This window comes from Panthera pardus, unplaced genomic scaffold (assembly GCF_024362965.1).
Source record: "Panthera pardus isolate Hobbes unplaced genomic scaffold, ASM2436296v1 HiC_scaffold_24, whole genome shotgun sequence".
NCBI classification, from domain to species: Eukaryota; Metazoa; Chordata; class Mammalia; order Carnivora; family Felidae; genus Panthera; species Panthera pardus.
In genome coordinates, this window is record NW_026526810.1 from 95,654,371 (window position 1) to 95,672,569 (window position 18,199).

Consider the following 18,199-nt stretch of genomic DNA (forward strand, 5'->3'; position numbering starts at 1 on the left):
ACGTGAGCCCAGTGTGTGTAATCCAGGGAAGTCTGCATCTCTCCATTTGTTTCTGAGGTTGCCATCAATGGCCTCAGGTGGCCTGGTTTTGACTGCCACCTTTTACTCCAGATCTCAGTCCTGGCTTAACTCCCAGCATTCTAAGGGCCAGCTCATCACCATGCTTCTTCCTGCGGGTGAAACGTGTCACAACACCAGCACTGAGAACTCAGGACAGGCAGTGAGCTCCTGGCTTGGCACTCACAGAGGGAAGTCACGGTGAGAACTGGAAGTGGCGCGAAGGTGGATGTCACTCCCATTCTGAAGTTCCTTGGCCATCCCTGCCACAGGGAGTACATTACCTGCCAGCTCAGAGCCATTCACCACCTTCTCGTGTCTCCCTGCAGAACCTCTTTTCCCACTTCTCCATCTTCCCTACATCAGAGGCATCTGGAATATAGCCCGCTGCTGGTACTTTCTTCATCAAAAAGTCTCAGGAAAAGCATTTCCCTAACCCAAAAGCATTCACCTTTCCTAACTCCCCAGTTGTTCACGTTCAGCCACATAAAAAGTGGGCAAAAGCTTGAAACTGTAAATTTTCTTTATGTGGGCTCAACACGCAAGGTGCCCTGGATCAGGCATTCAAGGGTTCAGAGTCTCTGTGCTTGCTTCCGTGTTTGAGGGGGAGCAGCCGGGGGTCAGCCTAGGTTGTGTGCTTCCCTGTACTGGGAGCAGTTCCTGGGCTTCTCTATCAGTAGCCCTTTTCATAACTTGGGTCACAAGAATAGTTTGAGTAAACAAGTTAGAACAATGGGGCCCACTAACAACTTGGGGCCTGTAAAGTGGCTATTTGCAGGTATTTCCCAGAGTGGCCTGGAAGTGTCTGTGGGGTCCCGTGCCCAGGGCTATGCCAGGTTATGGGGTGAGCCCAGCAAGTCTTCCCGGGGCATTAGTTTCCCAGCAAATTTGGAAATGTTTAAATGTTAGAAGTAGCCAGTATATTATGGAGGAGAATATAAAATTTATAATAATCTTAAGGTAAAATGTTTTAATATGAGAAACTTCACTGCAGGGTACTTTCTCAAATGTCTCCAAGGTTCAGGTGACTCTCTTCCAGTTCAGGCAGCTTTGATGGAAGTTTGAGAAAACACTGTACTTAAGAAGGTACAATCATACAAAAAAGTGTAACTTTTTAAAGGAAGTTCTTTTATGGCACTTGTTAGCTTCTCAGTGTGCAGATAATTGACAAAGTACAGGCATTTCTTCTTCATGTAATGTATGCGTCATGAAAGTTGTGTTTTGGGCTGAGATATTTGTAAATTGAATACTTCTAAATGCAATAGACACTTTTTCAGGAAACCTAAAATTAGTTTATAAATAATCACCCCCCGATTGCTAGTTTTAATAAGTTTGAGTTGAATAAAATTATTTTTCTTAAAGTGGGTGTTTTCATATAGCTATAAACATCCATTATCTATTTATCTTGAAAATAGCTCTTTATTAGCTTGGCTTTCAAAAAAATGTCACTTTTATCAAAACCATTGAATTTACCGGACTCAGACCAATGAAAATTTAAGGCTATTTTTATTAGTGGACTTGAGTAGTCTAAGGAGTCTGTTTTAGATTTCTGGCCATATTAAATATTTAAATTATTTCTAATACTTATATTGTCTTAATGAAGCACGTAGAACAAAACAGTTCAGTCACGAAGTTCCTCAGGGCAGATGATTAAATAACCATGAGATTAACCAGGCTAACTTCAAAGTTGATTTGGAATTTTGTACTATTTTTGGCACTAAGCAATTATATTAGTCAAATATAAATGTTCAGAGTACATTTTCATTAACATGCTTTCTATGTCCAGCTACTTCCAAATGCTTTCTTGGTCTTCATAGTGTCATTATTCAATAAATGTTTAATAGAAAGGCTCATTAAAATTTTATTTATTATACTTAATGTAAAAGAGTAGAAATGAAGATAAATGAGGTTGAAGTGGAATGGATAAAATGTAATTGAAATAATTTGGAGTACAATTTAAATAAACTTCTTTGTTAATGTGGAAGTGTTAAAAGTGTGTGACCACAACTTAAGATGTGTTCAAATATATCATTGTGGAGACAATAAGAATATTGTATTACTGGCCTCTAGATTCTTTGAAGAAGACTGTTAGCTTTAGTCTAAAAACAGAAAAGATGAAATTGACTTAGTTTCCTTATTTATTAACTTAGTAAATATCTGGGTTAAACAACTACTTATATTCTGTTCAATGCCATATTGAATCTTGTATGATTATCATTGGCCAGATGGATATAGAGAAATCCTTAAAGAACATTTACATTTTGCAGTGATATTTTTTTTTACTATGATTATCATCTCTATTGCATGGGGAAGGTGTAACAAAATGCCATTGACTTACTGCTGTAGTGTTAAATTATTGTTCTTATCTTTTTATTTGAGAGTGCACGCATGCATGAGCAGGGGAAGGGCAGAGGGAGGATAGAGAATCTTAAGCAGGATCCACGTTCATCGTGGAGCCCGGTGCAGAGCTTGATCTCACAACTGTGAGATCATGACCTGAGCCAAAACCAGGAGTTGGGTGCTTAACTGACTGAGCCATCCAGGCACCCAAAAATAAATTTTTGAATAAACCCTATTAATCTAAAATTTCTATCATTTAGTTACAGTAATATGGAGAAAATATATGTTTTTCCTGAGACATGATTAAATCAAGTCTTGCAAACTGGTAAATTTGATTTGACTTAAATATTGTTCATATGAAGATACAGTATTGGGTAAAACCGGAGTCATGGCTGTCAGTTTGTCTAATTCAGGGCACAGCACAGGAACAGGTTCTGATTAAAAACAAACAAAAAACACGTTGGCTTGGCTTGTATTGATTTGGCTGGCAAAGTGATGTCTGTTAACTACAAACAGAATTGCAGTTGTTGAAACGAGATTTTGTTGAATGTCTATGTTTTTATTTCATTATTAGGCTATCAGCTGCAAAGGTCAACACAGCATATCGTATACTCTGTCAAGGAATCAGACTGTGGTGGTGGAATACACACATGATAAAGATACGGATATGTTTCAGGTAACGTCTTTATTTCTCTTATTTAATGTGGTGTCCTTACCGTTAGTTTCGGGCATACAGTATGATGGTTCTGTATTTGTGCATATTACAAAATAATCACTACAGTAAGTTCAGCTAACATTTGTCACACATAATTACAAAGTTTTTTTCTTGGGATGACAGCTTTTTAAGATCCACTCTCCTGGCTACTTTCAAATATACAACGCAGTATTATTTACCATAGGCACCGTGCTGTACGTTACATCCCCATGACACATCTTCCTCTCCTTCGTGGAAATTTTAGCACACTTTCCTTCATTTTGATATGTAGTCAGACCTTTTGGCACAGTAGCGTTTAGTGATGTACAAGGAGAAGGACATAAGGATAATATAAAAATTAATTCCTATTTGGTTTTTGAAAGACTAAGAAAAAACTTAGTTCTAAAATTGCAGACAAGCTACATTCTTAGCATTATGTGTACAAATACACATTATTTTTATTTTAGAATGAAAATTTTTTAAACCAATCACTTTGAAAAGCAAACATGTTCAAAATACTTCCTAAATAACACTTGAATCAGAAAGGACATTGATACTACAAGTATAGGCCTTTTTAAAAAGAACTATAGAACATTATGTAGCAAAACTCAAGAGATGTGACTGACCTCATACTCAGAAGGAAATGTAAAAATTGAAGTGCTTTCATTATAGAAGGGAGGGAAGGAGGAAGGAAATCAAGAAACTAACCATTGGTCTCTAAGAGTTCTCTTTAAAAAATGAAAGTAAGAAAATACAGAACAGGGTCATGAATAGTGGTTCCTATTAGTGGTATATAATAGGAAGTCCAAAAATAGATCAAAAGAAAGCAGAAGGAAGGAAATGAAAAGGGAAAAAAATCATCAATTTAGGAAGAAGAGAATTTATAATATATTCAAGATTTGGTGCTTTAAAACAACAAAAAATTAAAATTAAGGCTAATAAAGGAAAAAAAATCAAACTCAAATTGGAAGCCATGAGGTTTTGCATTTCTTTCTTTCTTTCTTTCTTTTTTTTTTTTTTTTTTGAATGCTTTTATTTGAGAGAGAGAGAAGAGAGACAGAATGAGGGAGACAGAGGATCCAAAGCAGGCTCTGTGAGATCATGACCTGAGCCGAGGTTGGACACTTAACCTACTGAGCCACGCAGGTGTCCATAGGCTTTGCATTTGTGTATGGAGAGTTAAATTATTAAATAAACGGTATTAAAACAAGTGTCAAAACAATATCATAGATCGCATCCTAAAGGGGAAATAAGTAGTTCTGAAAAATAAGAAAATATGCTCAACCTACCTCAAAAAGAGAAATGTGGCTTCGCATCGCACAGCCACATTATGTTTCACTTATCAGATTGGCAAAAATCTGAAAGGTCTTGTCAGAGATGTGGGAAAACCCTCTCCTACTCCTATAAACTGGTATGACCTGTGTGCAGCAGTGAGTTAGAGATGCTGGTGAAAATGAAAAATGCTTGCACTCTTTGACTCCGCTCTTCTGTTTCTAGAGATTTACCCCAAAGATACCCCTACATACATGCAGAATTACATTTTTACCAAGTTATTGCTCAAGGCAAGATTTAGTAGCCAAAGATTGTGAACAACCTAAATGTCCTTCAGTAGGGGACCGGTTCGGTAAATTAAGGTACAGCCATACAGTGGAGGTCTCCAAGACTAAAAGAGAAGAAGAAAAAGCTTGTGTGGATGTGGAAAGAGCTCCAAACATAGTTAATGAATTAAATACTAGTATTATTAATTATATTGAGCCATTGATAATATATTCAATTAAGATTATTTAATCTTTGGGGTGCCTGGGTGGCTCAGTCAGTTGAACGTCCGATTCTTGATTTCCGACTCTTGATTTAGGCTCAGGTTGTGGGATTGAGCCCTGCGTTGTGCTCTGAGCTGACAGAGTGGAACCTGCTTGTCATTCTCTCTCTCCCTCTCTCCCTCTGCCCCTCCACAACTCATGCACTTGCACATGTGCTCTCTCTCTCTCTCTCAAAATGAAACATTTTAGGGGCACCTGGGTGGCTCAGTTGGTTGAACGTTGGACTTGGCTCAGATCATGATCTCATGGTTCATGGGTTTGAGCCCTGCATCGGGCTCTGGGCTGACAGCTCAGGGCCTGGAGCCTGCTTCAGATTCTGTGTCTCCCTCTCTCTCTGCTCCTCCCCTGCTCACACTCTGTCTCTCTCTCAAAAATAAATAAAGATTTTTTTAAAAACATTTTTTTTAAAAAGTAAACATTTTAAAAAAGATTAGCTAATCTTAAATAGTAATAAATTTGTTATTAAATATTAAATAGTATATTATTAAATATTAGCATAGATAAATGATTTAAATAATGCTTATATGCATTAAAAATCTCCAAGAGGACAAATCAGACATTATTACTAAAGTAGCTGCCTTTGTGGGGAAGAGGTCTGGGTAGGGGGGACATGGGGGGCTATTTCACACTATGATTTTTGAACCATGTGAATGTGTTAGCTATTTTATAAAAAGCTAAACAATCCTAGATAGTGTCATAGTCCTAGATATGGACAAATTAATTAAGGGCCCCAAAAGTAATATTTATCATAGACAAAATATTAACAGTGGTTTTAGTCATGCCATTCCATTTTATAACATTCTAAATGTTTTTTCTTCTCCTTCAACCAGAGAAAATCTCTTCCTAAATAAATGTATGCCTACACTTCCCTGTTGATGATTTTAGTGGACTTCATAATAATATTTGAATACTTCCCAAAATTATTTTCCAAGATTCCAAGATTTCCAAATAAATCTTCTATTTACAAGATTTTTTACATAGGTTTTTTACACATGTCTTACCTAGAGAACAGATTCTCAATACCAAAAAAAAAAAAAAAAAAAAAGCATCAAGAAAATTGTACAGTGGTCGGTGGTACAGTTTTTACCACTTTCTTTTTTGTTTGTTTTGTTTGTATTTTTTAAAATTTACATCCAAATTAGCATATAGTCAAACAATGATTTCAGGAGTAGATTCCTTAATGCCCCTTACCCATTTAGCCCATCCCCCCTCCCACAACCCCTCCAGCGACCCTTAGTTTGTTCTCCATATTTATGAGTCTCTTCTGTTTTGTCCCCCTCCCTGTTTTTATATTATTTTTGTTTCCCTTCACTTATGTTCATCTGTTTTGTCTCTTAAAGTCCTCATATGAGTGAAGTCATATGATTTTTCTTTCTCTGACAAATTTCACTTAGCATAATACCCTCTAGTTCCATCCATGTAGTTGCAAATGACAAGATTTCATTCTTTTTGATTGCCGAGTAATACTCCATTGTATGTATATACCACATTTTCTTTATCCATTCATGCATCAATGGACATTTGGGCTCTTTCCATACCTTGGCTATTGTCAATAGTGTCGCTTCGAAACAGCACACCTGTATCCCTTGGATAAATGCCTAGTAGTGTAATTGCTGGGTTGTAGGGTAGTTCTATTTTTAGTTTTTTGAGGAATCTCCATACTGTTTTCCAGAGTGGCTGCACCAGCTTGCATGGCCACCAACAATGCAAAAGAGACCCTCTTTCTCCACATCCTCACCAACATCTGTTGTTGCCTGAGTTGTTAATGTTAGCCATTCTGACAGGTGTAAGGTGGTATCTCATTGTGGTTTTGATTTGTATTTCCCTGATGATGAGTGATGTGGAGCATTTTTTCATGTGTCTGTTTGCCATCTGGATGTCTTCTTTGGAGAAGTGTCTATTCATGTCTTTTGCCCATTTCTTCACGGGATTCTTTGTTTTTTGGGTGTTGAGTTTGATAAGTTCTTTATAGATTTTGGATACTAACCCTTTATCTGACATGTCGTTTGCAAAAATCTTCTCCCATTCTGTGTGTTGCCTTTTAGTTTTGCTGATTGTTTCTTTCGCTGTGCAGAAACTTTTTATTTTGATGAGGTCCCAGTAGTTCATTTTTGCTTTTGTTTCCCTTACCTCCAGAGACGTGTTGAGTAAGAAGTTGCAGGCGAGATCAAAGAGGTTTTTGCCTGCTTTCTCCTCGAGGATTTTGATGGCTTCCTGTCTTACATTGAGGTCTTTCATCCATTTTGAGTTCATTTTTGTGTATGGTGTAAGAAAGTGGTCCAGGTTCATTCTTCTTCATGTTGCTGTCCAGTTTTCCCAATGCCATTTGCTGAAGAGACTGTCTTTATTCCATTGGATATTCTTTCCTGCTGTGTCAAAGATTTGTTGGCCATATGTTTGCAGGTCCATTTCTGGGTTCTCTGTTCTGTTCCGTTGATCTGAGTGTCTGTTCTTGGGCCAGTACCATACTGTCTTGATGATTACAGCTTTGTAGTATAGCCTGAAGTCTAGGATTTTGATGCCTCCTGCTTTGGTTTTCTTTTTCAAGATTGCTTTGGCTATTCAGGGTCTTTTCTGGTTCCATACAAATTTTAGAATTATTTGTTCTAGCTCTGTGAAGAATGCTGGTGTTATTTTGATAAGGATTGCATTGAATATGTAGATTGCTTTGGGTGGTATTGACATTTTAACAATATTTGTTCTTCCTATCCAGGAGCATGGAATCTTTTTTCATTTTTTTGGGTCTTCTTCAAATTCTTTCATAAGCTTTCTATAGTTTTCAGTGTATAGATTTTTTTCACCTCTGGTTAGATTTATTCCTAGGTATTTTATGGTTTTTTTGTGCAACTGTAAATGGGATTGATTCCTTGATTTCTCTTTCCATTGCCTCATTGTTGGTGTATAGGAATGCAACCGATTTCTGTGCATCGATTTTATATCCTGCAACTTTGTTGAATTCATGAATCAATTCTAGCAGTTTTTTGGTGGAATCTTTTGGGTTTTCCATATAGACTATCATGTCATCTGCAAAGAATGAAAGTTTGACCTCCTGGCCTATTTGGATGCCTTTTATTTCTTTGTGTTGTCTGATTGCAGAGGCTAAGACTTCCAATACTATGTTGAATAACAGTGGTGAGAGTGGACATCCCTGTCTTGTTCCTGACCTTAGGGGGAAAACTCTCAGTTTTTCCCCATTGAGGATGATATTAGTGGTAGGTCTTTAATAGATGGCTTTTATGATCTTGAGGTTTGATCCTTCTATCCCTACTTTCTTGAGGGTTTTTATCAAGAAAGGATGCTGTATTTTTGTCAAATGCTTTCTCTGCACCTGTTGAGAGGATCATATGGTTCTTGTCCTTTCTTTTATTGATGTGATGAATCATGTTAATTGTTTTGCGGATATTGAACCAGCCCTGCATCCCAGGTATGAATCCCACTTGGTCATGGTGAATATTTTTTTAATGTATTGTTGGATCCGGTTGGCTGGTATCTTGTTGAGGATTTTTGCATCCATGTTCATCAGGGAAATTGGTCTATAGTTCTCCTTTTTAGTGGGGTCTCTGTCTGGTTTTGGAATCAAGGTAATGCTGGCTTCATGGAAAGAGTTTGGAAGTTTTCCTTCCATTTCTATTTTTTGGAACAGTTTCAAGAGAATAGGTGTTAACTCTTCCTTAAATGTTTGGTAGAATTCCCCTGGAAAGCCATCTGGCCCTGGGTTTTTGTTTTTTGGCAGATTTTTGATTACTAATTCAATTTCCTTACTGGTTATGGGTCTGTTCCAATTATCTATTTCTTCCTGTTTCAGTTTTGGTAGTGTATATGTTTCTAGGAATTTGCCCATTTCTTCCAGATTACCCATTTTATTGGTATATAATTGCTCATAATATTCTCTTACTATTATTTTTATTTCTCTTGTGTTGTGATCTCTCCTCTTTCATTCTTCATTTTATTTATTTGGGTCCTTTTTCTTCTTGATCAAACTGGCTAGTGGTTTATCAATTTTGTTAATTCTTTCAAAGAACTAGCTTCTGGTTTCATTGATCTATTCTGTTTTTCTTTTGGTTTTGATAGCATTAATTTCTTTATTATTTATTATTATTATTTATTTATTATTATATAGGTCTAATCTTTATTATTTCCTGTCTTCTGCTGGTTTGGGGTTTTATTTGCTGTTCTTTTTGCAGCTCCTTAAGGCGTGAGGTGAGGTTGTGTATCTGAGATCTTTCTTCCTTCTTTAGGAAGGCCTGGATTGCCATATACTTTCCTCTTATGACCGCCTTTGCTGCATCCCAGAAGTTTTGGGTTGTGGTGTTATCATTTTCATTGACTTCCATATACTTTTTAATTTCCTCTTTAACTACTTGGTTAGCCCATTCATTCGTTAGTAGGATGTTCTTCAGTCTCCAAGTATTTGTTACCTTTCCAAATTTTTTTCTTGTGGTTGATTCCAAGTTTCATAGCATTGTGGTCTGAAAATATGCACGGTATGATCTCAATCTTTTTGTACTTACTTAGGGCTGATTTGTGTCCCAGTATATGGTCTATTCTGGAGAACATTCCATGTGCACTGGAGAAAAATGTATATTCTGCTGCTTTAGAATGAAATGTTCTGAATATATCTGTTAAGTCCATCTGGTCCAGTGTGTCATTCAAAGCCATTGTTTCCGTGTTGATTTTTTGATTAGATGATCTGTCCATTGCTGTGAGCGGGGTGTTGAAGTCTCCTACTATTATGGTATTAATATCAATGAGTTTCTTTATGTTTGTGATTAATTGATTTATATATTTGGGTGCTCTCAGACTTGGCACATAAATATTTACAATTGTTAGGTCTTCTTGGTGGATAGACCCCTTGATTATGATAAAATGCCCTTCTGCATCTCTTGATACAGTCTTCGTTTTAAAGTCTAGATTGTCTGATATAAGTATGGCTACTCTGGCTTTCTTTTGTTGACCATTAGCATGATAGATGGTTCTCCATCCACTTATTTTCAATCTGAAAATGTCTTTAGGTCTAAAGTGGGTCTCTTGTAAACAGCATATAGATGGATCTTGTTTTCTTACCCATTCTGTTACCCTGTCTTTTGATTGGAGCATTAAGTCCATTGACGTTTAGAGTGAATACTGAAAGATATGAATTTATTGCCATTATGATGCTTGTAGAGTTGGAGTTTCTGGTGGTGTTCTCTGGTCCTTTCTAATCTTCTGTTGCTTTTGTGTGTGTGTGTGTGTGTGTGTGTGTGTATTTTTTTCATCTTTTCTCCCTTCAGAGAGTCCTCCTTAAAATTTCTTACAGGGCTGGTTTAGTGGTCACAAACTCCTTTAATTTTTGTTTGTCGATTTTTTACCACTTTCAAATCAACACATCACTGCAATGGCACCTGTAATTTCATCACTATTCTTTAGCGACATGTTGGGATATAGATAGTTCTTCACTATTGTACAGTCACATTCCACTCACATTGTTCACTTTCCCCCTCACCTCTGCAAATGCAAGATGAGCGAAAGATTCATGAGAATCTTAACATGAGATGCATCGTCTTGACAAAATAAGTGCCCAATACAGTACCTTTACCATAGACACAGTGTTATCCAGCAGATCTCTGGAATGCGTTCATCTTGTGGAACTGAAACTTTGTACCTATTAAACAGTGATTCCCATTTCCCTCCACCCCCAGTCCCTGGCAGCCATCATTCTGCTCTGTTTCTATTGATTGTGTAGATACTGCACATAATCAGAATCGGGCAATATTTGTAATATCCTCCAGGTTTATGCATGTTGGTGCATGTGGCAGGATTTCCTCTTTTGTAAAACTGAATAATATCCCATTGGATGTTTATACCACATTTTCTTTATCCATTCACCCTTTGCAGACCTTTCGGTTGTATCTAGATCTTGGCTACAGTAAGTAATGCTGCAGTGAACATGGGGAGCAGATACCTCTTTGAGATCCTGATTTCAGGTTTTTTTGGTTTTTCTTTTGTTTTGTTTTTAATAAATACCCAGAAACAGGATTGCTGAATCACATGGTAGTTTTGTTTTTAATTTTTTGAGGAACCTCCATACAGTTGTAAACATCTAAGTGCTTTTTGCATACTTCCTATTCCACCACATGGAATATTTGAAAGCCTCAATATTTAACGAGAGTAATTTATTACCACTTCATCAGAAGCACACTTAAGTGAAATTGACATTATTTTTAACTGCACATGCACGGCGATGAAGAATGCAGTGGCTGTTAGTACACTTTGGTGCCGCTGCCTTGATTCCTGCTAAAGCACTTGATTGCCTGAGCACCATCAGAATAAATGTTAGCACAGTGGAAAAGGCAAATGGCACGTTTGTATTATTATGAAAGTGATTTTTGGCTTCATGGACCTGGTCCTTAGAAAAGGTTTCAGGGCTCTTAAATATGGAGAATAAACAGAGGGTTACTGGAGGGGTTGTGGGAGCGGGGATGGGCTAAATGGGTAAGGGGCAGTAAGGAATCTACCCCTGAAATCGTTGTGCTATATGCTAACTAACTTGGATGTAAATTTAAGAAAGAAAAAAAAGAAAGAAAGAAAAAAAGTCTCAGGGACCCACAGAGGTTCATAGACTACACTGAGAAATACCAAATTATACTATACTAACCTCTTAAATTGCATAGCTGAAGAAATTTGGGTCTTTGAGAGGAAAGGTAACTAGCTACTAGGGGCAGAAAAGGCATTACTGGCAGAAGTAAGATTTACGTCTCTGGAGTTCTACATTCTCTACATAGTACCTCTTTAAATAAAGCATGGTAATTCAACAAGAATTTATAGATTTACTAAGAAAACATAACACATTTGTCATTTTAACTAAAATAATCTGATTCTACTTGCAAAATAACTAGACCTGTGGGAGGATTACTATCAGGTCATTTCTCTGCAGAGTAAAACTAAGGCATTCTCAGAAGGCCCTGAACAATCAAGCTTGTTTTAATTTTTCTTCCTTTTACAAGTTCTTATGTCCCAAACCCACCACAGACAAAGGTTACTGAGCAAAAAGCACTGTAGCATTCCTATTTCTCAAGCCTGAACCTTGGTGTTGAGGGCTGTTCATTGTAGCCATTATCTATAAAATGATTTCTAAGTTAATTGAGAATTTAAAAGCAGAACATCAGACTGAACCAAAGAAGGTCCTTGTGCTGCTTTTCCCACTGTGGAACAGACAGTAGGCTCAGAACTTGGAAACATTATTGCCTAAGGAAGAAAATATCAATTATATCTGAATTTAAGAGATGGGTTAAGGGTAAGAAAGTCTGAGTTAATATAGCAACAGTTTCTTAGTAATTTTCTAGAATAGGAGTAAATGAAAGAGGGAATAGTGTAGCTATTGAGAAAGCAAAATATTTTTTTTTAAATGTTTATCAAAGAAATCAAAGGAAGTGATGAAATGTCTTATAGGGTCCCTAAAGGGAAGTATGATGCCAAATGCATATTGACCATCAGGGTAAGGAAATCAGCCAGGCCTCAAGATTTCTGTTTCATAATTTGGACCCTGGGTGCTGCCATACCTTATGTTTTTGGTTTTTGTTTGGTTGGTGTTTAATTTAGTTGGTTTGTAGTACTTTTATTTGTTTTTAATGCGTATTTATTTTTGAGAGAGAGAGAGAGCATGACAGGGGCATGAGAGAGAGAGAGACACAGAATCCAAAGCAGGCTCCAGGCTCTGAGCTGCCAGCACAGAGCCCGATGCTGGGCTCAAACCCACGAACTGCAAGATCATGACCTGTGTTGAAGTTGGATGCTTAACCAACTGAGCCACCTACGCACCCCTATAGTACTTTTTGATGGCAATGTTTAAGTAGCATATATCTAGTTGAGAAAAGTTTAAGAATATTTGCTATTTAAATAGTTATTTTTTGGGGTGCCTTGGTGCCTCCATCGGTTGAATGTCTGACTTTTGATTTTGGCTCAGGTACTGATCTCATGGTCATGCGATTGAGCCCTGTGTTGAGTCCTGCTTCAGGCCCTGTGCCGAGTATGGAGCCTGCTTAAGATTCTGTCTTTCCCTCTGCCCCTCTCCTGCTTTCACATGCTCATGCTTGCTGTCTCTCTTAAAAAAAAAAAAAAAAAAAAGAGAGAGTTATTTCTTAAAGCATTGTGTGTCTCTCTCACAGAGATCAAGCTGACTGTCAGAATCTTCCATTCATCAGTTTCATTTCTTGAGCACCTGCTATGTATCAGATACTCCTGTAGTTACTGAAGACAGACAGCCAGGGCTCCCCTCTCATGGAGGCTGCATCCTAGAGGAGGCAAACAGACCACAAATAAGCATTCCAGGGGGGAGGAATGGGGCTGCCAAAGCCCCAAGCAGGAGCAGAATGAAGGAGGAGGACAGTGAAATGAGATGAGCTTGGAGAGGTGGGGCCTTTAAGGCCAAGTAAAAAAATTGAGTTTTAAGCAAGGGAGGGGTACAATCTGATTGATATTTCTTAAAGATATCTTCAAGTACTCTCTCGAAAGGAATGGAGGTGACATGTGTGAAAACAGAGACCAGTTTGGGGACTAAGGCAATGCAATCCTAGTAAAAACTGACAGTAACTGGAACTAAGGTGGGAGAAATGAAAGGACGGAAGCTGTGTTTGGAGGCAGTGTTGACAGGTGGCTGCGAAGGAAGGTAAACAATCAAGGATAATATTTTGATACTGAGTTTCAGCTTGAGCAAATTGGATACCAGTCGTTGGCGGGGCATCTAGGGATTGAAGAAGAATCCAGGCTCTGTTTAGAACATGTTACATTTCGAGATGCTTATTAGATTCCGAAGTGGAGATTGGGCATGATAGTCTGAAGCTCTGGTAAAGATCAGGACTTTTGGCTAATAGTAGGATTTAACGAGATTACCTGGGGAGAGAAGAGAAAGAGAAGGGAAGGGGATGATTTACCAACTAACCTGTAGGGTTTCCTTATTCTTTCTTTTTTTATTTACTTATTTTGAGAGAAAGGACACTCGAGGGAGCCGGGGAGGGGCAGAGGGAGAGAGAGAATCCCAAGCAGGCTCCACACTCCATGCAGAGCCCAACACGGGGGCTCAGTCTCACAAACCACGACAGCATGACCTGAACTGAAACCAAGCATCGACCGCTTAACCAACTGAGCTACCAAAGCACCCCGGGCTGCATTATTCTAATACCAGGTACAGATGTGCCAGGATGTGCTGGCTGAGCTCTGCAGTAGTGCGATCAGTACTGCCCTGAGGTAGAAACTCCACAGGGTGGGTTGAGAGAAGTTGAGTGAGGGAGGAGTCAGGACATGGGAGGGTGGTAACTAGTGACAGGTTTTTCAAGAAGTATTGCCTCTAACCGAACTGGAGAGATGGGGCCATAGGTTAAAGGCTGCTTGCAGGGGAACGAATGTGTTTTGTTTTTTAATTTTTGTTAATGTTTATTTATTTTAACGTTTATTTATTTTTGAGACAGAGAGAGACAGAGCGTGAACGGGGGAGGGGCAGAGAGAGAGGGAGACACAGAACCGGAAGCAGGCTCCAGGCACTGAGCCATCAGCCCAGAGCCCGACGCGGGGCTCGAACTCACGGACCTCGAGATCATGACCTGAGCTGAAGTCGGACACCCAACCGACTGAGCCACCCAGGCGCCCCAATGTGTATTTATTTTTAAGAGAGAGAATGCAAGTGAGGGAGGGACAGAGAGAGAGACAGAGACACAGAATCCGAAGCAGGCTCCAGGCTCCAGGCTCCAACCTGTCAGCACAGAGCCCGATGCGGGACTCGAACCCACAAACTGTGAGATCTTGACCTGAGCCGAAGTCGGACACTTAACCAACTGAGCCATCCAGGTGCCCTGGAAGGAATGTGTTTTTAAAGATGAGAGAGACTAATCTAGAACAGTGCTAATCAAAGTGTGCTCAGCTGAGCATCCAAGCGTCTGTTAATGGTACAGAATGAGCTGAGTAGGACATGGAGAGGAGTTTGGAAACCATTACGGCACGTTTTATAGTACCTGAAACACCCAAGCAGATGATCATTTTTCTAATACTCATTTTTATTGTACTTTTAAAAAGTATCAGTGACAAGTTGCTGTTTAAAAAAAAAAAAATTGGTCCTTTTACCCCCACAGAGTCACAGAGTTGGAGAAGCTTCACAATGTGTTTGGTAGCTGATGGCAAGATCTAGTATAAAGAGAGAAATTGAAGATTCAGGAGAGAGAGGGGACAATATCAGGAGCAAAATCCTTGGGAAGAATATGGAGACGCCAACATCAGTAGAGAGATTGGTCTTGGATAGAAGCAGCAACATTCCATCCTTGTCATAGGAGGGACATCAGAAAATAAGGTTACAGATACAGGGATATGGGTAGCGTTGGTCCAGGAAGGGTGAGGGAGGCCCTTCCAAGTTCTTCAATGCCATCTTACCTGTACTGACTTCGACTGACAACCAGGCAAACCCAAACCTTTCTAAAATATATAAAATTGAAAATGCTGAATGATGCCCTGTCTGTGGTATCAGTAAAATTCTCCCTGTGGTTACTCTATGAGTATCAGCACTGTACGATTATCAGGTGAAATTCAGGAACATCTTGGCTTGTCTACATGACTCCCCTTAAGATAATGTAGAGTTGATCCAGTATTCAAAAGGATGGGTTCCAAGTTTTGCGCACGGGGTGAGTTTTCAGTAGGAAAGTGGCTTAGAGTTTTGTTTTGTTTTTTCCTGGCAAAAGCAACATGTATCCGAAAGTATAAAATTTTACTGGCACCCTATAGGTTAGATTTAAGTGGGAGTGAATTGATAAACAAATCAAACATGACCAGTCAGATAAGTATCATGACTTGAAATAATTGATTGTAACGGTATGTTCCAGTTGAAATGTCATGTTTTACAGTCCATTTCAGTTAATTCATCAAGACATTAATATATTGGGATGAAATCACAGTGGCCTTTACAGAAGAGAGTAATCGCTGTGTGTGACAAGCCTGTGACATTCTACTAGAGCATGGCTTTAGCTTTGAGCTTACAACAGAGCTTGAAGAGCCGTTGCCCTCTTCATGGAGGTAACAGAAATGATGTCAGAGACCGTGTCTTTGTGAGAGCTCCAGGCAATTGTAGAACTCACCCCATTTCACTCCCCAGCTTCATTGGACAAGGTTATTCATTGGACAGTACAAGTTTATTCCTGAGTTTAGAGTAGCCTTTATTTTCTTGTTTATACTTTTCTGTATTTGTAGAATATTTTGCAATAAGTATTTACTTTTCTAATTAAAAAAAATTTTTAAAGTGAAATAGATTAAAGGTAAATACTGTATGATATCAATTATATGTGGAATCTAAAAAAAAAAAAAAAATCAAAACCATGGAGGCAGAGACTAGAATGGTAGTTACCAGGGGCTGAGGGGGTGGGGGAAAGAGGGAGAAGTTGGTCACATAGTACAAACTTCCAGCTGTAAGATGAATAGGTTCTGGGGATCGAATGTACAGCATGGTGATTATAGTTAATAATACTGTATTGTATACTTGAAAGTCGCTAAGAGAATAGCTTTTATAAAAAGAAAAGAAAAAGGCTCAAAGAAAGAGAGCAGTCTGAATCAGAGCTTCTGAGTTACACACCCAGCTTTTAAATGAATCTAGCAGACAGGGCACCTGGGTGGCTCAGTCAGTTAAGCATCTGACTTTGGCTCGGGTCATGATCTCAAGGTTTGTGAGTTCAAGCCTGGCGTCAGGCTCTGTGCTGACAGCTCAGAGCCTGGAGCCTGCTTTGGATTCTCATTCATTCATTCATTCATTCATTCTCTCTCTCTCTCTCTCTCTCTCTCTCTCTCTCTCTCTCTCTCTCTCTCTCTCTCTCTTACTCTGCTCTTCCCCCGCTAATGCTCTGTCTCTCATTCTCTCAAAAATAAATAAACATAAAAAAAAATTAAATGAATCTAGCAGAGGGAAGACTCTCAACTTTAGAAAGATGAATTCTATGGTAAGGTTTTATAATATCTCTTAATTTAGGTTTTATGCTGCATTTTAAACAAGTTATATATTTTCTAAACCTGAAATGCATATATTCAGGCAATATGCATCTATTCAAGTTGATGAGTTTTAGTGAAACCAGAGGTTTCATTTATGCCAGGCACATTTCATTAGGACAAGAAATTAAGTGTTGTAAAAAAAAAAGAGAGAGAGAGACAGAAAATAGATGAATGCTGTCTGTTGGCTTAATAGAGATAGTCTGTGCATAAAAATGTGTGAGATTTACAAAAGAAATACAATAATAATTTTCCAGGAAGCCAACAGAGCTAAATGATGCAAGATAATTTTTTTTTTTTTACTTTTATTCATTTGGATGAAAAATACATCTTATGTGTTAGATAGAATTTTGAGATCACGATAAAAATACCTGGGAAATTGACTTTTAGGGGGGCTTATATGTACACATCTGGGGGTTCCATGTGTCCCTCCCCTTGTCAGCTTCTGAATCAAAGTCACTAGTGTTAGGAGAGAACATTAATATCATATTTTAGTGAGAAATGATTTATTTACATATAAATGATTTTAATTTAAAAAGTCTCTTTGGCATATATATAACATTTATCACTTTGTACTAGTTAAGAGATGCATAGAACAGCATTACATGAACATTTTAATATTTTGTCTTGAGGATTTTTGAAAATGTTTTTTAAAGTTTATTTTTGAGAGAGAGAGACAGAGCACGAGTGGGGGAGAGGCAGAGAGAAAGGGAGACACAGAATCTGAAGCAGGCTCCAGGCTCTGAGCTGTCAGCACAGAGCCCAGTGTGGGGCTTGAATTCACGAACAGTGAGATCATGACCTGAGCCAAAGTCAGACACTTAACCAACTGAGCCACCCAGGCACCCCTTGAGAATTTTTTTATTTGTAAACAAGTACTTAACTCTTCCCAGTTTCCAGGACAGAGCGGTGCCTCCCTTATTTGGATTTATTGAATATGAAAACCTTTTCTAGAACTGTAACATCTTCCTCATGAAATCTATTCTTTCTGAAGCATTTAAATTTACCAAGGAAAATAAGTCAACATAATATTATTGGCAACTCTTTTAGACTTTCCCAAGAGAGATTTTTTTTTCAATCCAAAATTGAAATGTTAAGACCAGCTTTTTAAATATTTCACTTGACTACATCCCAAACTTTGGGCTGACTTGTATAGCCCTTTACATCATTCCCATTTACAGAGAGTATGGCAACAGGCATTTAGTCTATGTCTGGGTTAGGGCTATTCTTGCCCCAAGCCATGAGTCACTGGATTTACTTAGGGAAAACAGTCCCTGTGGCTGGGCAACAGTTCCTT

General features: G+C 38.3%; 1 protein-coding gene across 1 annotated transcript in view; it reads left to right on the forward strand.

Annotated features, from left to right (window-relative positions):
• Positions 1-18,199, forward strand: part of PELI2 (pellino E3 ubiquitin protein ligase family member 2) — a 196,725-nt gene that overhangs the window by 162,283 nt on the left and 16,243 nt on the right. Inside the window, exon 3 of the mRNA XM_019451718.2 lies at positions 2,972-3,073. Coding sequence (XP_019307263.1) covers positions 2,972-3,073 — 102 coding nt within the window. The remainder of the gene's footprint in view (positions 1-2,971; positions 3,074-18,199) is intronic.